The sequence below is a fragment of the Myiozetetes cayanensis genome, unplaced genomic scaffold (assembly GCF_022539395.1).
Source record: "Myiozetetes cayanensis isolate MyiCay16 unplaced genomic scaffold, myiCay2020 scf7, whole genome shotgun sequence".
NCBI lineage: Eukaryota > Metazoa > Chordata > Aves > Passeriformes > Tyrannidae > Myiozetetes > Myiozetetes cayanensis.
Genome location: NW_026087964.1, coordinates 45,537,517 through 45,557,090, shown reverse-complemented (window position 1 = coordinate 45,557,090; position 19,574 = coordinate 45,537,517). Strand labels below are relative to the sequence as shown.

Genomic DNA, 19,574 nt, shown 5'->3' with positions numbered 1-19,574 from the left:
TTTATAGAAATACCAGCTCAATTAGGAGACTATTCTATCCTCCAATTGTACATCTGTTTGGGCAGAGAGTTACCAGAAATAAGTAACAAAGATATCAAGACAATTGCTCAATAACCACAGCCATCATTTTGCAATATTTATTGCGCTCTGCAGGAGTTTTCCTGGGATCAAATCTTGGATGGTTTTAGTAACAGTATTTTCAGTTGTGTCATGTGGGTTGTTTTATGTTATTAGAGCTGAATGCTGTAATTTGCCATTTCATAATTGACAGTTATAAATTTTGCTGCAGTACATTTGCATGCTGTAGCCTATAGCAAAATGCTGTGTAACTTGAATATCACCTTTATCCATCATGAGTCCCTCTGGTATGTATCACTATCCAGGAAATATGTCTGGACAACTGTCCTATTTAACCTGGTTGATTTTACATTATGCAGTGAGATGCATTATTTTCAAAACATATTCTTAAGTATTTGGGTGTAAACTGACCCAAGAGAAGCATATAGATAGTTGTCACTTAAGCCAGTTTTGTAGAAATTATGCACAAGGATTTTTAAGATGACCTTCATGTGTTTTATCAAAACTCAGCCCACATAGTGCTCTGAGACACAAGTACAACCAAATGCTTTTACTTGTATAGCTAAAATATATGTTGGTTGGGTTTTTTTTCAACTGATTTGCATGTTTTTCCAGAAAGAACTATTCTTTTTAAGCAGCAGGAAAGGAAAAGAACATGGGTAACGTATTTGGGGAGGAATGGGAAAGAACATTTAATATATTTAATCTTATTATACATTTTTCTACATTAAAGTCAACAGGCTGCAAATATATTTTGCTACAAAGCTTTGTGTAAGAAATATCTCTATAAGAAAATACATCTCATTAAACATTTCCTGTAAATAAATTATCCCAAAAAGCTATGTTCTGCAAGAGCAAAATAGGGGGTAGGCCAATGACAGGAAGAGCTAAAATTTCTGAGACCCCATTTCTGCAACCCCCGTGCTCAGGCTGGATTTAATTTTCTTTTATATGTAGTGACAATGAGAGCACTCAAGTTCCTCTGCTGAGTAGTTGCTGCATCAGTGTAAATAAAACTTGCAAGATTGGTTCCTGGACTTTTTTAGTATCTTGAAATTTCTGAGCCTTATTCCTGTTCCAGTTACATAGAAAAAAACTTCAAAATAAGCAGAGTTGCAATGAGAGGACTCCAAGATAAAGCTCTGACTGAGGCTTAAAAATCAGAAGCCCCTGTCTCTGAGCATCCCTCTAGGTCAATAAAAGCTAACTCCAGTAGGGAAAGAGGTGTGTGAAATACTCTTCTTATTCAGGCTCTTATGAAAGATAAGGTCTGTGTTCTAATTAGGAAGGCTGAGTCTGTTGGTGTAGCTAAGCTATAGCTTTAAAGCATCCAACTGGTGCAAAAAGATATCTGGTAATGGTGACAGGTTTTCCAAAGTTAAACTGCAGACTGGTCTACCCACGTTGTTCAGAACTAAATAAACAGAAAAGTCCGTTGTGTTACAGAACATGAAAATGCATAATCATAAATGGGTAATTACAACTTAGCAGTAGGTCAATTACAGAATCAGGCTTCCTTAAAGTAATATCATTCTCTTAATCAAAGTCTATACAAAGGAATACTTGCAAATAAGTAAAACTAAGAAGGTTTGAAAAGACCTTGGAGACAAGGCAAGGGACAGAGGCTGTCCTTTTTTAAGCAGTACACAAACAATGTAGGGTTGGCAGCTGTTTCTACAGTCTATGTACTTCCATCATTCCTGGCAGAACACTCCAGAATGAGAGGACATCAAGTTCAGGCTTAATACATGCTGGAGGCTGGTAAGCTGTGACATCACATGTTGTTTAGCAAGTCATTTGTGGTCATACTATCTTCTTACATCCTTTTCTGCAGGAGAGGAGGTGCACACAAGACCCAGCTCCTTTTTCTTTGTTGTCTCTAAGAACAAATCCATTATACTGCTGCAGAGTGCGGTCAGTAGCCTGTTGCTACTAATAAAATGTAGAAATTTGAGTTTGTAGCAGTATGCTCTAAACACTTCAACAAATGTCTATATCATCTATTACAATAGCAACAGAGAAACAACTTCTTAGCTCTTCATGTTAGGCACTTCAACACTCTGCTATTTCCTTTGGAAATGTCTATAATGCAAGAATGCTTAGGCAAGGAAAGTATATTTAGGACTAATGAGGAACTGCCTATATATAATTCGGGATTCAGCATGCACACATATTTGCTTCATCTGTTCAACCCAATGTATATTAGCAGTAAACTGAGGCAAATACAAGTGATTAAGGGCCATACTATGACACTGAACTGCATAAAGATTTTCAATTTACCCATGTATAGGAAACAACACCCTGTTTAAATGCCTCCTCTTAGAGAAACTGCTGCCATCTTGAAATTTTGAGATGGCAAGATTTTACCTCCTTCATAATGACCTGCGAAACATAGCACTCTTGTCCTGCAGGAGTGCTTTCTCTGCTGAAGTGTCAGCCCTGAATGACAAGGGCATGTGGACATTCACAGTAACTTTATTTCAATTTCTTACACCTGCAATGCGCCCAATCATATGTCGACAGATGAGTCTTCCTGGCATGCACTGCTTCCTAAAGGAGTACAATGTATACAATTTATTTAGCAGTCATTAACACACTGGAAACCCACTCTAGCCCTAACACTGAACGCCCTGAAACATCACGGGACAATACAGCAAGGTAAGTGACATTCATTTCCACTCTACTTGTTTGCATACTAGCATTTCCCACAAACTGTAGAAGTTATTTACAGAAGAACTGGACAGTAGATGAACTCCAGCTACACCACCAGCTCAAAAAGTAATGCATTAGGTGTGACTTCTACTCCTACTCTAGCTGTTACTTTAGCCATTTCCACTTCCATTTGCAGTCCTCTTTTTCCACTCATGCCATAATGCATTTAACACATAAAGCCACAGTCACTTATTACTGTCTTCCCAACCCTCATTCAGATTTTCTGGCACACATGAAGTCTTGATTTAGAAGAGGAGGTCGCATCTTTCCATACTTTACATGACAGCCCCTTGGCACAGTCACATCGTTGGAAAATCTCCAGTCCATGGGACCCTTTCTTGCGCTGTTTGGTGCACACCTCCCCCTGGTGCAACACAGGCTTGCAAATTTTGGTCCAGAAATGGCGAGCACAGCAGTGTCCCTCTATACAGTCTGATGACCGTAGGCAGGGATCACCTTCGTGTCCTAAAAAGAGCAACCAAACTATTTTACTATTTCACAGGAAAACAGGACGAAGTTCAGACTGATGCAAATGAAACTCAGAAAAAGGAGAGGTGATATTTCCATCTGTGGCTATTTGAAGGATGTAAGCACAAGAGAAGATATTAATTAGGAAGGTTCCAGGGAGGAATTACTGAGACCTAGCATAAGACTTACTGAGGAGAAATTCAGCTAAAGGATTGTAAGCAGAACTACAAGTGTTCAATTACATGGCTGTTACAAGAGCAGGATATGTGCAGTCTTGCAGAACTGATAAAATGGATTATCAGTCCACATCTGATATAGAGAAGAAAGCAGATGCTGTTTCAATCACAGGAACTGTTGGTTGACATTACATCACTTTCTGAGTCATGCTGTGAATTCTCACAACAGACATTCACTCCCTGTGAAATTACTGCCTATTTCTGGTTTACATTGCTGTATCTTAGGAGCAATAGCATGATTCCTGACATGAAGAAACAAAGCCATGTAGTCCAAATGTGATCTTACCTTTTATGTGTGACAGCTTGGAGCGCGGCCTCCCTAGGTTGTGCCATCCCAAATCCTTGCTAGAATAATGACCATTCTTCTTGTTGCGTGGCCCTTCTAGAGCGGGGATATGGGGTGTAAGGATGCTTTCAGTTACTGGTATGCAAATACCTGCAAAGAAAAAGTGATGCCTCAAAGATCTGAATAAAAGAAAAGCAACGAAGAGACATACACTGACCAGGATCAGGACCATGAAAGGACTAGGACTTGGCCTCAGTGATGATCAGCTCTAATCACACCTTGATCTCTGATTCCTGGCACTTAACTTCACCACAGTTCCGCTTCATTCGCTGTCAGACAGTCTCACTGTCACTCTGGCTTTATGGTCTGAGCACCTGGAGACTTCCCTGTAGACACATCTCTCCAGTCTCCAGAGGAGAGTGTGCAAATGCAAACAGTATGGTTATAACCCTCCCCAGGGAGAGTAGATCAAGGATTCATCAAGTCTCCTTTTCTTCCTTAAAATATGACTTCTGTGCAGTCATCAGGTGAATCAAACTGCACTTTGGATATTGAGCTGTGATTTTAGGCAGCAGCAGCAGCATTTTTGGGTTTCCTCACCACAAAATTTGAAAAAGTCTGGTAGTACATAAGCCCTAAACATAGAAATACTATTAAAGAAAATGAGGTGCTGTGGAATGAAGTAGAAAGTTAAGTTTTCTTGGTTTAGAAAAAGAAGTGCCGTCACCCAGAAAAAAAGATACTGTTGCTGAGAACACATGGAGAAATAGATGTTATCAAAATGCTGCTTTTATGAAGGAAACCCAAGAAATGACTGATATACCATTGTTACAGCGGTTCCCAGGGCAGCACATGCCGTCTCTGTGGCAGCGCTTCTTCTTCCTCCGGCACACCATGCATGCAGACGTTGCTTGGTGAGGACTGTGACAGTATCGCCCAACTTCACATTCCTTGTCATTAGTACAAGGGTAGGCCTGGTGGGTAAAAGAAAGGTTTACAGTGAAGCAGTTCTTTGAGCAGTGAGTGTATACAGCCCATAAAAAAAAAAAAAAAAAAAAAAAAAAAAAAAAAACACCAACCAACCGAAAAAACCAAAAACTCCTCAAAAAAACCAAGAAAGCAAACAAAAACCAAGAAAAAAACTCCAAACAAACAAAGAAACTGATAGTGGAGATAACAATTCATGGGAGCTGGGAGAGACAGCTAGGGATACTTCTCTGCAGCCATAGAGCAATCTTTAAGCTCACACTAGGGCTGATCAACAGCTTAAAGAATAAGGGAGATACAGCTAGCTCACTTGTGATTTCATCTTTCCTTCCTTCAAATGTGTTGGCACAAGAGATCTCATAGTTTCACAGATTCAAGCCTCTGATTCATGGACAAGAGCTTTAAACTCCACAATGAAGAACCAATAGAGCCATAGAAGTCAGTAAAAACACTGAAACACACCCTCCAATAGGTAACATTTTGTTTTAAACTCCAAGGAGGCATTTTTCCTATGACAGTTTTCAAACACACTGATTGATAGTAAGTTCACTGTTGTCACAGTGAACATCTGCGTCACACACAAATGTCTTTGCAACTGCACTATTCCCCACTGGCCTACAGCAGTGGGACTCCTTGAAAGTGAACATCACTAGTCAGTCTTACTCTTTGATAACCTTTACCTTGCTTATGGTCTTAGTACAGTCCTTGCCACCTGCTACACAACAGTCTATGGTATGCAGCATGGAATATATCATAGAGCACAAAATGCCTTGTGTGTATAATTCCCTGCAAGCAGATACGTGTGTATACAATTCTTCCATATTCACCAAAACCAGCATTAACTTACAGGAAAACTGACTTAAAACAAAACAAAAAACCAAACAAACTAGCAAAAGAAAAACCACACATACCAAAAACAAAAGAAAACAAAAAACCAAACCAATCAAACAAAAAACACCACCAAAAAACCCCATAAAAACAAAAACCCCCCAAAGATGTAAAAGTAGAGACAGAGAAAGAAAAATTTATTCCTACAAAAGGAAAAGACATGATGCTTGAAGGAGATGTAATAACACACACTGCCACATTCCAAAATCCTTTCTGCTGACTCCCACACAGCTACAACTATGCTGTCTGAATCTAATTTGACTGCCTATTAAATTAATCATAGATTTTCTTTTTTTCCATTCCTCAAAATCATATTTAAGGAATTTGTTTGGATAAAAAAGATGACAATAAATTTTGAGCACTTCTTGGAAAATTACGTTTACACTTTTTCAACTAATTTTATCCGGTATTTTAAATAAATCAAACTATTGCTTTTACTGTTTCCAAAATGATTCTTGCAATTAATTGTTCACCCCAAACAAAAAGGTCAACTGACTAATTTTCAGTTTAGAGTGATTACTTTGCTAATAATAATATTTTAAATCAAGGTTTGATTTTATTACTCTCAGAAAAGAAAAACTTTGAGGCCACTGAGAATTTGCTTTGAAAATTGTTCTTTCAGAAGCAGAAACTCCTGTTTCTCTATCTTCATGCCATTCAGTTAGAATCACAGAAGAAACAAGAGGTTTGATAAGAAAACCAAGCAAGTTTGTCTAGTGTCAGTAGTGGAAGGGCAAACCAAGCCATTTCCCACGTGACTTCATGAGTTGCTTTCTTTGTCAAAATTTACTTTACAGTACCAAAACTCCTGGCTGGATATTTCCCAAGTGCTGTTGCCTCATTACTTCTGCCCTCTGAATACTTGTCTTTGAGAATTATTCCAGGGTGCAGCTGTTTGGAGTGATCTGATGTGTAGATCTTCCTGCCTTAAGAACAAACATCCTCAAGAGGATGAACATCAGAGAAGGCCAGGCCTTGTAAGCTAGGAGTATCAATAAAAGACAAGCTCTCACCTTTTTGGTACTAGCAGATTCTACCCATTCTAGCAAAGCAGAACTAAAAGACTCTCCCTTCAATCTTATCAGTCCTTTCCCTTATTTTTCCAGAAAGAAAGAAATAAAACTGACTCACAATTTATAATAGAGTTACCATAAAAGTAAGACTTCCCTTACTTAAAAATACCTTACTAATGTACAGTGCAAAAAAAGGATTTTATATAGACTTGTGCATGGTTATACCAAGCTTGGAAAATACTAACTCTGCTAGCTGGGGAAAAAGCAAATAAAAACCAGATGGACTAGCTAAAACCTGGAGATGAAGGCATTTTAGACCCTTGTCTGTCATCAAGACCTTCATAACCACATCTTTTTTCCAATATGGGCATGTGGTATACACCTGCAACTTGTCAGCAAGAAGCCTAGTTGCAGTTTTATTTTGGTTCCTCAAATAGCTTTTTAAAAAAAGAGTTCCCTGATCCTGAATGGTGCTAATGAATGCTCTCACATACCATATCTAGCAATTGTTTTACTTTTGGCTTTTAAGCTGAGTGATGTGTAAAAGATATTTTAAGATATGCATCTAATTGTCAACTCTAAGCTCTGTCTTTAAGTATGGTAAAAGTAAAAAAAGACAGTTTCATATTAAAAATTGCTAAGAAAAGCAACACAACCGTTATTTCAAATCTAGAGCCCATTCCTAAATAAAGACGATATCCTTTAAATTAAAAAATACAGCCAAAATACTGACCTAAGGCAAATGACTGCAGCACGTAAAAAAACCACAAAATTGTCTTACATGTAGGTCAGACAACAATTAGCAAGTCCATTCAAAACCCCAAAAGATTAGTTGCCAGCCAGTTACCTGAAAAACCCTCTTGCAAATGCCTGATGCCATCAACTGCCTTGATCTACCAAAACCACCATCCATTGGTAGCCTAAATATCAATCACAGGGAGCTTGAAACAAAAATACCTACAATGCCGTGTGTCTCTTTCCTACTCACTAGACATTCATTGGAATCATTTCTGCTCCCAGCAAAGTAAATTCTATTGCTGTGTAGCATTTATTATTAAAACATAAAAATAAAATAATATAGTGTGTCCATTGGCTTGACTAAGAGGAGGGAAAATGAATCCATAATTGTCCCATTGTTGGCAGTTGCTGAGCCAATCTAGGTATACTTGTTTTTCAAATATAAAGAAAACATACTCGTAAAAATGTACATGTCAACAATTGTCTATGCATAAGTCAAGGTTTTCAAAATCTCCTACACAGTACCTGGAACACAGTCTTTACGTTTAGAGAATTGCAGAGAACATTTCCTATATAGAACACAAAGACACAGATCAGTCCCAGATGGAGAGGGAAAAAGCAAGCTGTAAACCAGCTCTACTTCCCCAGCAATGATAACTAATTTTATAAGGCACATCATCCCTTCACATTCTTCAGCTATACATATCATTTTCTGTTTGTAAATCTCTATCCACTAAACACAGCTTTGATATCATGGGAAACCAGATGAAACTGAGATAAAATATGTAGCACTCCCTGAAGCTGCATTTAAACAATCGTAATTAATTTTTTTTATCCCAGATTACAGGCAATCAAGTCACCCGTTGCATGACATAAACTAGATTTGCCTGTGATAATGAGTCACATTTTCAGAATGTGTTGTCTGATCAAGAGCATTGTTTACTGACATGTTTTTTCCTCAGTCATTCCAATTACTTTTGTATCCTTGTATAAGAGATACTGTTGAATGCTTGTCCAAAAAATGTACAGTAAAGATGCACTGGGGTTTTTTCAGTGTTGGAGGATTCAGATCAGGTATTGAAATGGGTGCTGCTCATGCTGTGCCAAGATGTTGCCTGTATCAGTCCACCAAGACTAACCTTTGTCAGTCAGGTCACAGCAAAATGGGAATGTTAAACATTTCTTTTTGAGAGAGAGAACATAAATCTCCCTTCCTTCCCTTCTGGAATTTATATTCAAAATTCCAAAAGTGCATGATAGAAATACTCCAGGAAAATTATGTAGGTGATAGAAGAGAAAAACTGAGGATTTTTGTCGTTGATCAGGTCCTTCCAGGCTACTGAAGACCTTTTTAACTTCACAGGAAGGCTAAGGAACTGACTGTATTGATTTTGTGACTAAGTGGGTAATGTCCCATGATTTGAGAAGTGTGCAGCAGTGAGGTTTATGTCTATGTTTGTCTTCCCCTTTTGATAGAGGTGATCTCATTTAGCATCTTTTCTCAGTGCAATGAGATTTTCTTATTATTTTTGCTGGAGTCATTAGCTATCACACATATGAACCACAGAGTTTCACTGAAAGCTGGAGCAATACTAAATGGTGAGACTGTTGTGCTAAGAAGTCAAACAGCTTGAGTATTTCTGTCTGGCACTATAAAATACAGTGAAGAAGCACTTGAGGGGGAGAGTAAGACAGACAATGTAATGTGCTGAAGAGTAAGGAGACTGGTGGGAGACATACTTAACTGAGCTTTGGGACATAAGGCCTTGAATTTCAGCATGGCCTCCAGCAAATATTTGAGGACAGTATTCCTGGCCAGTGTCTTAGTCACCAGGCTCTCATTTGTTCATATTAGGATGTCTTACTTCTTTTTGTGCTGAAGCTACTCCATACTGGAGTAGCAAACTATGTCAGTAAAAGGCAGGAAGAGCCACTGGCATTTTTACCTCAGCTGTGTTATCACTTACTTACCTTTCACATGAAGTCCTAGACACTGCTGGCTTCAGAAGCACCTTCAACGCTGAGAGGGAGGAGCTGTGCCTAAACAAGTGTTTTGGTGGAACAGATATCAGAAGTGACTCCCCCAGAAACTTTTAACTTTTTTTTTTAAACACATCATGCAGTCCAAGTGCAGAGTCTGTCCTGGCAGGAGATCATGGCTACTACTATTCCCAGCAGAAGAAACAGCATGGAGTTTGTGCATTTACTGTGGATGCAGAGCAGCACTCAGTCTATTGCTCACTTGTTACTTAAGGAAAAAGATATTTCAATTAATTATACTTCTGTAAATTTTAAATTAATGACTGTAAAGAAGGTTGAAGCTGACCACTCTATAGCCAATATGCTAGCTAGATGATTAAAATGCTCCTGAACTATAGGCAAGAGGACAGAGTTTCCAACCTCCACTTAAGAGATGAACAAAGGTCTTGTTTGTCCTTTAGTCCTGGGCATATTGCTTAATATTCCACAGCCATCAGGCACAGTGAAGCAACCAACCAGCTCATGGTTGCTTGGTGAGAGTCTCTCCTTCCTGTCCTGCTTTGGACAGAATTATCTTTCTGAGGAAGGACTTTGTCCTCATAGAGCAAACATATGAAATACCCACAGGGGTGCCATGTTTTCTTTTGCTTTTCTCTTTCTTTAAAGAATTAGTAATCCAAAATAAAAGCAGGCCAATAAATTAGGAAATGCAAACATATGCTACAACTAAATAGCCTGCTGTCAAAACTAACTACAAAGAATGCAAGTAATTGTTTGGCTCCCCAGTCGGGCCTGATTCTGAGTTGGGATCTCAAATTCGTTTTGGCTTTTAACAAATCAACATTGGTAGGACAGTTGCATGCAACATGTGGCCTGTACAGCTAAATGAATACATCACATGGTGAGATTTTTCCCACTCGCCTCTTTGGAGACAGAGTAAAAATCCTGGCTATGAAAGTCAAAGAGAAAACCTAAAGTGATCTCAAAGGATGCAAACCCTTATAAAAATGGAAATAAGAGTTCTTCATTCAGAACCACATGAATGTGATAAAGTAAAATGGAGGGGATAAGAGGGGAATTCAAAGCTTTTTAATAAATGAGCAAATGAAACAAACAAACTCCCAGCTCTTCGTGTGTTGTGGTGGGTTTTTTTTTTTCTTCCCTGCAAGGCAATTAAACTACTTACTGAAAGCTTCTTAGGTGTACCCAGACAAATTCACATCTAACGAAAAAACTTCAACCTAACTTTCTCCTAACTGCTTAGCAAACATGTAGGTTAAGATAGGGATGAGAAATGACTGTTATTTACTACTACTTTATTATTAATCCCAAATGAGAAAAGAGTTTATCAACAGCCATCTGGAGCAATGTAGTTTTCCCACAGCACTGCTGATGTTGCTTTTTTCTATTCTTAGCTCAACATAGGCATAGATGATAGTGAGGGGTCTCACTGTGTGCAAGCAGAAAGCCATGGTTAATTTATCCCACAGAGGAAATCATGCTGTGCTCTCAGACAGCTCCAGACATGGATCCTGTCTCAGACTGAGAAACCAGAAACTCTCAGCTCTCAGTGACTGCTGTGGCGCAGACCATTCCTGAAAGCAAAACTCACAGTAGTTGCAATGAAACAGATTTACTTCTTTCATAACGAGTTTAAGGATTCAATTTTTCTCACCAAACCTTCTTCTTGTTAAAGTAATAATACATCTATGGACCACTTCTCTGCCAGACCCAGAGAGAAAAGCACCATCTTCAGCCTCTGGACTAAGCACAGGCACTTTCTTCTAGAGATAATTTATTTTTAATTTTTCAACTTAATACAACACTGCTGTTCCATGAGGTCTGATTCCCAGAGTGCTACATTATGGATACATGTACCACAGCTTCCAAAGATCATTCCTTAAACTGTGTGGATAATGGCCTCAGAAGCCTGCATTATTAAACAATAAATATGCATATTTCAAAGTAATTCTCAATCTACTGCTAGACCACCAGGGGAAGAACATTTCTAAAACATGTAGTAGTCCAGCTCTCATGATTTGCTAGAGCCAAAGAAAACTCAGATCTTAACAACCAGAATACAAACTTCACTGAGGTCCCTCTGAACAAACAGGCTGCAGGGCTCCCATGGGTCCTGTCTCAGGTTTTCCTTGTCCCAACAACAATGGCATGGAAAAACAACAGTTATATTTCCAAATAATTTAAAGGCCAGCACACTATGCCCAAAATATGCACAGATGGATGTTGTTTATATCACAGAAGAGCATCAAACTGTCTCCAGAACACAACATATACATTGTTGTCCCCAAGGCAGCACAGTTATGAATCTTCCTATTATACCCCATCTGTAAGGCAAATTACCAACTTTAGATCCATATTGCCATCACTCTGCTGAATCCTGCCATCTGAAAGGAAGCATATTATGTTTCCTGCCCCATGCACAGTGTCCATACACAGGTGCTGAAGTTTTACCTCTCTACCTCATACCAGACTATGAGATTACATAGAAATGTTTTCTTCTCGACATTTGGAGAGACCATGAACCACCTACACTGCTTGATTTTGAAGGCAGCTTCCTGTTCCATCAGACATAATAAAAGAAGGTACAGAAATTTGGAGAACCATCAGTTTGTCCCCAAATTTGGCAGACTTTGTCTCAATGTGTATGACTCATATTGTCTGGTGAACTACCAGCAGCAGACCGCCAAAATGATGTTAGGTGATCTTTGAAATCCACGATGTAGTACTAAATCAATGTGACAGGAAACCTCTAGATCTTGATTTTACGCCATTTTCCAATGCATCACCAAAGGCTGCTCAAAGAATAAAGGTTTGCTAACATGCACTCTGTTCTGTGTCCAGCCTTTTTAGCAGACTCTTCTTGCCCTTTTATGTCTGCCATTTCTCCGCCCCATTTCTGATGGTTTTGCTTTTTAGTTTTGCCTCTAATTGGCTATTAATCATCTGCTACAGAGTGAGATTCTTCTGGCTTTTTGATCAACATGTTTACTGCAATGGATGAACAGTGGGTTGCCAAAAAGAGTTTTCTTTATAGATTTATTAACTCTAGAATTCTGGAGTTTTAATAATCTAAGAATACTATCCAGATAAAAACAGCTAGCAGATCCTACAGCTCCTAAAGTACCGGGCATTAAACTAGAGGTAGATACTCAGATGTTGTGGTTGGGTGTAGAATAACACTGCTGGGAACTGGCACCAACTTATTGTTTAACACGTGGGTCTGAACATCCCCAGATCATGACACACTTTCAAGGTGGAGTTTTATTGACAGTCATCTCTGCAAGCATATATTCACAGCCAGAAAAATGAGATGACAGTTTTGCCTTCTTTAGCATACTTACTAAGCAAGTAAACTACCTTTGCTTTTAAACATTCACAAAATCTATAAAACCAAGGGAGAAAATCTGTCTTATTGAACTCAGTGCAAAAACTCTCCTTTGTCTTCTACAGAGCATGGAGAGAGAATGCTCTCAAATTATAAACATTTGTGCAGCATCTGCAATCCTCACCCTGGAAATGCTTCTTACGTATTCCTTGTAGAATACAGTTTGCACTGCAGAATACAAAGCATTTAAGACATCATTTTTCAAAATGCACTTTCTCTGGTCCTCATATATAAAATGACACCCCTGAAAACATGAGTTTGTGTCAGCCAGAGAGACAGCCAGATGCCATATGTCTGAGAAGGATGAACTGCAGTCTTCACCTCAGCAGACTGCTGACTGCAATCTAACATTTTTATCGAATGTCAACATTATTGTATCCTTCCTGATGGTCATTTATGTGAGAACACCTGGCTCATATGCCTCTTTCAAGCCCAGTTCTTTATGCATCAGAAACCACCATTGTCATCTAATATTCCAATCATCTTCCCTGTTTTCCTACTCTGCATGATCTCCTCTGCAACGTGATGGCTGTGACTGCTCCATTGTGAGGGGAACTGAGAGGGCCCAAGTCCTTTGGACTCCCAAGCACCTCAGTTATCAAAAATCAGTCACTCCAGATTTAACATCAGAACAAACCAACAACTTCGGGGCACCTGCACCAGCTCCCACTCTCCATGCACCTCGGAGGATTCAGAGACATGGCCACAGAAGTCCATGAGTTTTAAGGAAAAAGAAAGAGAAAAAAAATGTTAATAGTTCTTCAGTTTTTACAATTGTTCTGCATGAGTGAGACTGAGAAACAGGACAAGTCAATAATGTAACTTGGGGCTTTCCTTTTGTAGCAATAGGAAGAATTACAATATGAGAGCACGGCTCCTCATCCTGAATTGTTCTAGGACCAGTTATGCTTGTATGAGGAGCCAGCACTGCTTATACAGTGGGACTACCTGCAAAAACACAGCTGTCCTGGAAAACCACTCATTCACAGTCCACTGAGGGCATGGGAAACCTCTGCGAAGTGCTTGCACTCATATTGCTGCTCAGCAGACTCCTCAACAAGAGTAAAATAAAAAATTTTAATACTAGACTATTAAGGCAAATTATCACATCTTACTCAAAGAAGGCCAAAGATGACAGAAAGGGAAAGGACCCCTAACAGATTCATTAAAAATGTCATTGTACTCCTATTAAACGATTAAGTTAGAGCTGCCTACCAAACTTCAGCCTGTGGTAAATAACTAACAATCAAGGTTTCAACACTATTTACCCTTTTTTCCCTTTTCTTTTAAAATGCTCCTGGTTAATTTTGCACAAACAAAAAAAGAGGAACAGCACAGCAAGGCAAGAATAACTTGTGAGTAAAACCAGATGAACGCTAACATATTTACATAGTGTAATGACTTCACTATTAATTCAAACAAACCCAGACCCCAATTCTCAAAAGAGAGAGCTGAGCACATGCAATCCAGGAGGCAAGAACAGGGTGGCTTCAGACTACATTTATGTCTGCAGCCCCTGAGTTAGTAGAGACTGCTCTTAGTTTCAATCTGCAATAGTCACTGAGGGACCATCTTTCATTCCAGACATTGTACTCCAGCTACACCCTCTTCTCAATCTTATGGGCCCCTTTTTATTTTCAAGCAAGACTTCCTTCAGTGGTAGTGACCATAACACGGAAGAGACAGAACAGTAGGATTTCAGAAAAAAAAAAAAAAATAGCAAAGGCCATATAATATCATAAAAATGAAACAAAAAAGAGAGAGAAAAAAATTTCAGACTCACTATAAGGCACAGTCACTTCTTGATAAAGGCACCCAAAAAACGCCCAAAAATTTCAAAGACGAATAATCCTATGCAATTTCTGAATTAAGCCAAAATGGACATTGTCCTATTCTAGTCATTGTCAGCATGCAATTACCTAGAATTCTGGCATTTAACACTGAATTAACTGTAAATCTGTTCTCCACTCTCAAAATAAGCTATTCTTCAGCTAAGACTTATATTTATCCTCTTTGCTGCTACATTTTATCCTATCTTCTCAACTTATGTTTTCAAGCACTCTTTATTGCCTGAAAACAATATTCTTTATGTGGAGTTATGGAATCTCTTCTTTGTTCCTAGATGTCTTGGATGTTGGTCAACAAAAAGTCATTAAGAAGTTTAATCCTCTATGTTTGGCACTACATCAGACTGAGAGCAATTTCTTTGTAACAGCCTTTGGAATAAATATCCATTAAAGGGTTTTTTTTCCTTATACTGGTCACCCGCACTTTATAGTGGGTGGCCCTTTCATTTATCCCATTACTGTATTTCCACTTCTAAAGCTAAGCCAGATGCAGCAACCTGATATTACTTTTCAGTTCACGCAACTTTATTGTAATGAAAACTTCCGTGTATATCTGATACTTGTTAGGAAAGGCAAAGAAACAGGAACCATGGTAATATTGCACCACCTTCTTGACAACTTTTATTCTGCATGAGTTGGAGTCTCATGCAGAATTAGCATGAGACTTCATGCTTAATTTTTTGTGTTTAGATGCCTCAGAGTGTAAACACAGTCAACCTGTATCTGAACTCCTCTTGTTGGTATTACTTGCACTATAACCTTGCCCAGAGGCAGTGTCTAGGAGTTATGCTTTCTTAAAATTCTACATGATCAGTTCTGTAATTGCTAGATAGCCTACATAAGCAAGACTGACCAGGACAGAAAAGATTTTTAGGGTTTTATTTAATTGGTTTTGTCTGCCTTTTCTTTTATTTATTCCTTCCTTTAAACAGATGGACAAAAGGTAGAGGAGTTTAAATGGCTTGGCTATGACAAGGCTACATAAGAAGTACACAGCACACATGTAATTTTCCTGAGCCCTCATCCATTTATCTGTATGATTCTTTCTTTTTTTTCCTGAATCTGTACCATTCCTTTCAGGTGTGCTAATTATAAGTGACTGTACCTGTAACAATTATCTCCTCTACACAGAGATACAAATACAAATCAAGATGGCCATATTTACCAGCCAAGCAGGAAAAAATGTAGTCCTACTTTCAAGAGATACCCGTGAAAGCATATTTTACATAAATAACTTGATTTCCTGAAACACATTTTACAGACAAACTTAGTCTATTCAACAACTGCCAAAAATTTCTTAGAGCACAGGTATGTGCAGAGCACTCCTTAAACTTCATGCTGAAACCAACCATTGACCATGGCTGTATGATTATGGCAAAGGAAGATTTCCTTCCTTAGCTTTTTGCTAGAGTGTTTGCTGGAATATGTGGAGATGCAATTTATTGTTTTCTCTATACTTCACACAACAATCCAGGGGGAACAAAAAAGGGGGAGGGGAGAAAAAAGAAGAGAGAGGAGAGGAGAGGCAAGTAGGCAGAAAAGCAGACTAGACTGATGAATTAAAAAGTACTTCATCACAGAAAGGTAATGAAGTAACACGAGATGGTTTTCTTCAGTCATGAGAAGGGTATTTCCCAAGTCAACCAATTCCCTTTCAGTCTCCTGCTCCTCTAATTCTCCAGGAGACAGGACTACTCAGGATACTTTTCAGCAGAAACATCGAGACAGCACATTTCCCTGGCAAGGTGCCCTTTGTGCCATGCCTTTAGCACTGTGCTCTGATGAGCGCTTGGGCTTGGAGATTTCTCTCCACCTGCACTGAACTAACAGTTATGTCTGTGGTGGTTACACACCTGCTCTGCTGAAAGAGCTGCAAAACCCACCAGACAGCTCTTGCATATCCAAGTGTCTAAATTCACCTGAGTGTTCGCATGTTTTGTGAAAGTACACAGGGAAAAAAACAAAACAAAACAGAAAATAAGCCCTTTCCCACAGACCGCTCAGTCTCAAAAAAGGCAGAATTCCCATTGTCTTCAGAAGCTTCTCCCAAGCAGAAAAATCAGTCCATAAAGTAACGAAGTATCACTGTTTAAATGTTAAAGTGTTTCCTAAATTTAGGGCATTTTCCTTGAAACTAATGCAAAGCATCATATGGAATAGGAGCAAACAGCATTTTGCCTGCTAAGAGGAGCTTTCTAAACTGAGGCACTGGGGCACAGCCTTGTTGCTACTTTCTACCTCATTAATTCAGGAATTTGACTCCCTGGGAGTCATGCAAAATGATTACCAGAATACAGTGGAGAGGGGTGAAACATCAGCTTTTGCTGTAATTTCCGAAGCCAGTCTCTTGCTGGCATTCCTACATGCGTAGGGAGGGAAGAAAGGAGAGACTACATGACCTTTGTAGTGCTTTGCTGCTACAACTTCACATTCTGACCCCTGTCCAGGGAAGGGCTCCCCCTCCACTGAAATGCTGAAATGCCATTTTCAGTGGTATTCATTTTCCCCTGGTATCAGTGGCACAGAGGCTCCCAGCTTCTACTGTAGCCCACTTTACAGGTGTTAATGCTCCATGTGCTGAGTTACTCCTCCTAAAGGAAGGAGGAATGAGTCCCTCCACTCTCAATGCCTGCAGGAGAAGGAATAGCTGCTCCAGAGTCCCAGTTCCCACAGTGGAAACTGCGGCTCTGAACACTCCCATAAAGGCCTTTCGAAAGCCTGGACACTCCGAGGCAGTGCTAGAGTTACGCTGTTACAAATTAATCTGCTTTGGACATACGGTGCATAGCAAACACTGGTTTTATTCCTGCAAACCCATAGTTGGTCGTTTGGGTGAACTGTTCTCATTGTAATCAGTAAAACCTCATTTAAATATGACACTTCAGGACGTGGCCTGAAGGCAAGACAGTGCTCTACCTTAAAGGGTTAACAGCTGGGATATATATATATATATATATATATATTGCAGATAGGTAAGATGTGTCATAAAGGGAAAACATACATTTACATCAGTATAATTAAAATAATTGGACAAAATTCTTGCTTTGAGGGTGTCAGGCTATCTTGAGCAGCAAAAATAGGGTATATGAATTACTTAATACTTCATTCAAGTTTTAGATAGCACAGAGTGTACTTACAGAGATTTCATCTAATATATTTATCCAGGTTAATTCAATAGAAGAGATTTTTTTCTCAATTAAATCAATATAATCATGCTGAAGCCTGCAGGCTTACTGTGTGAAAGAGTATGAACAGGGATACTGGGAAGTCCCTCAGTAGATTGTCACACAAGGGTACTGTCCAGGTTATCAGTTAGGCCTATGTATACTTCAGAATATTTCTTGAACATGACATACAACTGCATTGGTATTTCAACATTTTTCTAGCATATTCTGAGAGAGCATAATAATTCTGCTCCAAAACATCCCTTTCCAAATCTTTTCTTATTTTATTTCATCTTGGATTAGCAAGACTTACATGCTTGATCGTGAGCCCTGGAAAAATAAAGGAAGAAGCACATGCTAGTACACTTAGTCCATTTTTCTTTAAACAGATGACAAAGTTGGTCCACACACCTTACAATCATTGACCTATTTCTCCTCTGTATTTTTAAGTCCTCACTGTAAAACTCAGCAAAGGGAGACTGAAGGCACTGACAAATATCAGCATTAGCAGCAGTGCAACAATCTGTCACACCACTTAAACCCAGCTGTTTGCAGAGTGATGGCCAGTAGGGACTGCATGCTAGGAGCAAAATACAAATGCCTGGATCCTCCCCAGCACCTCTTCCAGCTATTTATACAAAACTTTGCTGACCTTCTTTCCTTGTTTCTTTTCAGTGTCAGCTGCTTTTTACTCATGGCTAAGCCACGGTTGTTTACAATACACCAAAAATCCAAGTTAATGATCTTAGAGTCTTCAAGTCTAAGCACATCTGGTATGGAACTGAGACTCTGTCCTAGGCCCATCTTTCACATAAATACACACACATCTAAATGGAAAAACACCCTGTGTGTTACAGATTTGCTAAGGAACGTGGGGCAGTACCCTTATCATTCCTATCGAGTGTAACTCAAGAAAGACTTGAAAAGTTCAAAAGAAAAGCAGCAAACTGCTGTTTAAACGAGACTCCGTTAGGCAGAACTCTGTTCATGACTCTCCCAGATCATTGTTTTTATTAGCAAGCTACATGGATAACAGCAAAGCTATTTGTACAGCGCTCATCAGGTTGGGTGCAGGCTCCCGCCCTGCCAGAGAGCTCTTTTAGATGTTCAATCCAGCACTGCTGTTATCTGCTCTGTGAGTAAAAAACCTGATGGAAATGAATGGAAATTTTGTGTCTGGCCAACAAAGGGGCTTTCCCAGACAAAATCAGAATGAAGATTTCAAGTTACTTGGTAAATTAAAAGGCTAAAAAGCCATGATCTTTTAATCTCTCCCTAATGTGAGTAGTCCTCACAGTGATCCCATGGTTTCACTGAGCTTCAAAATAGATTTACTCATTACAGACGTAGAACATGAGTCAAGATTTCAAGAGCAGGTCATCAATACATGACATCATAAAACTATTGAAATGTAAATTTTGTATTAGTTGGAAGCATTCACTTTCAGTTATTTTAGAGGAACTTGGACAAACTTTTGAAAAGAGGCATGGAAAAGGTCAGGTTTATTCATGGAAAAGCTAAGACCATGTCTGTCAATTTTTCTGAAGCACCACATCCACTCATCTATATACCTAAAAATGTCATGGTCTGACAATATCCTCAAAAATCCATTTTGTATGACTGAAATGAAACACTTCCAAAGCTTAAATAATCTACTTTCACAGACAAACCAAGCCTATGAATGTACAAGTTATTAGACCATTACTGCATTCAGAAAAAGCAGCTGTAGAGCACTCCATAAATCTACTTCTGCTTCCTCTGAGCAAAACCT

At 39.0% G+C, this 19,574-nt stretch overlaps 1 protein-coding gene across 2 annotated transcripts in view; it reads right to left on the bottom strand.

The window, feature by feature from the left end:
- Positions 1 to 823: 823 nt before the first annotated feature.
- The window catches only part of DKK2 (dickkopf WNT signaling pathway inhibitor 2), a 42,105-nt gene continuing 23,354 nt past the window's right edge, over positions 824 to 19,574 (bottom strand). For both annotated transcript variants that reach the window (XM_050338663.1, XM_050338662.1), the window contains 3 exons: positions 4,604 to 4,754; positions 3,781 to 3,930; positions 824 to 3,255 (listed from right to left, as the gene is read on the bottom strand). In XM_050338663.1, coding sequence (XP_050194620.1) covers positions 3,005 to 3,255; positions 3,781 to 3,930; positions 4,604 to 4,754 — 552 coding nt within the window. In that variant the 3' untranslated portion in view covers positions 824 to 3,004. The remainder of the gene's footprint in view (positions 3,256 to 3,780; positions 3,931 to 4,603; positions 4,755 to 19,574) is intronic.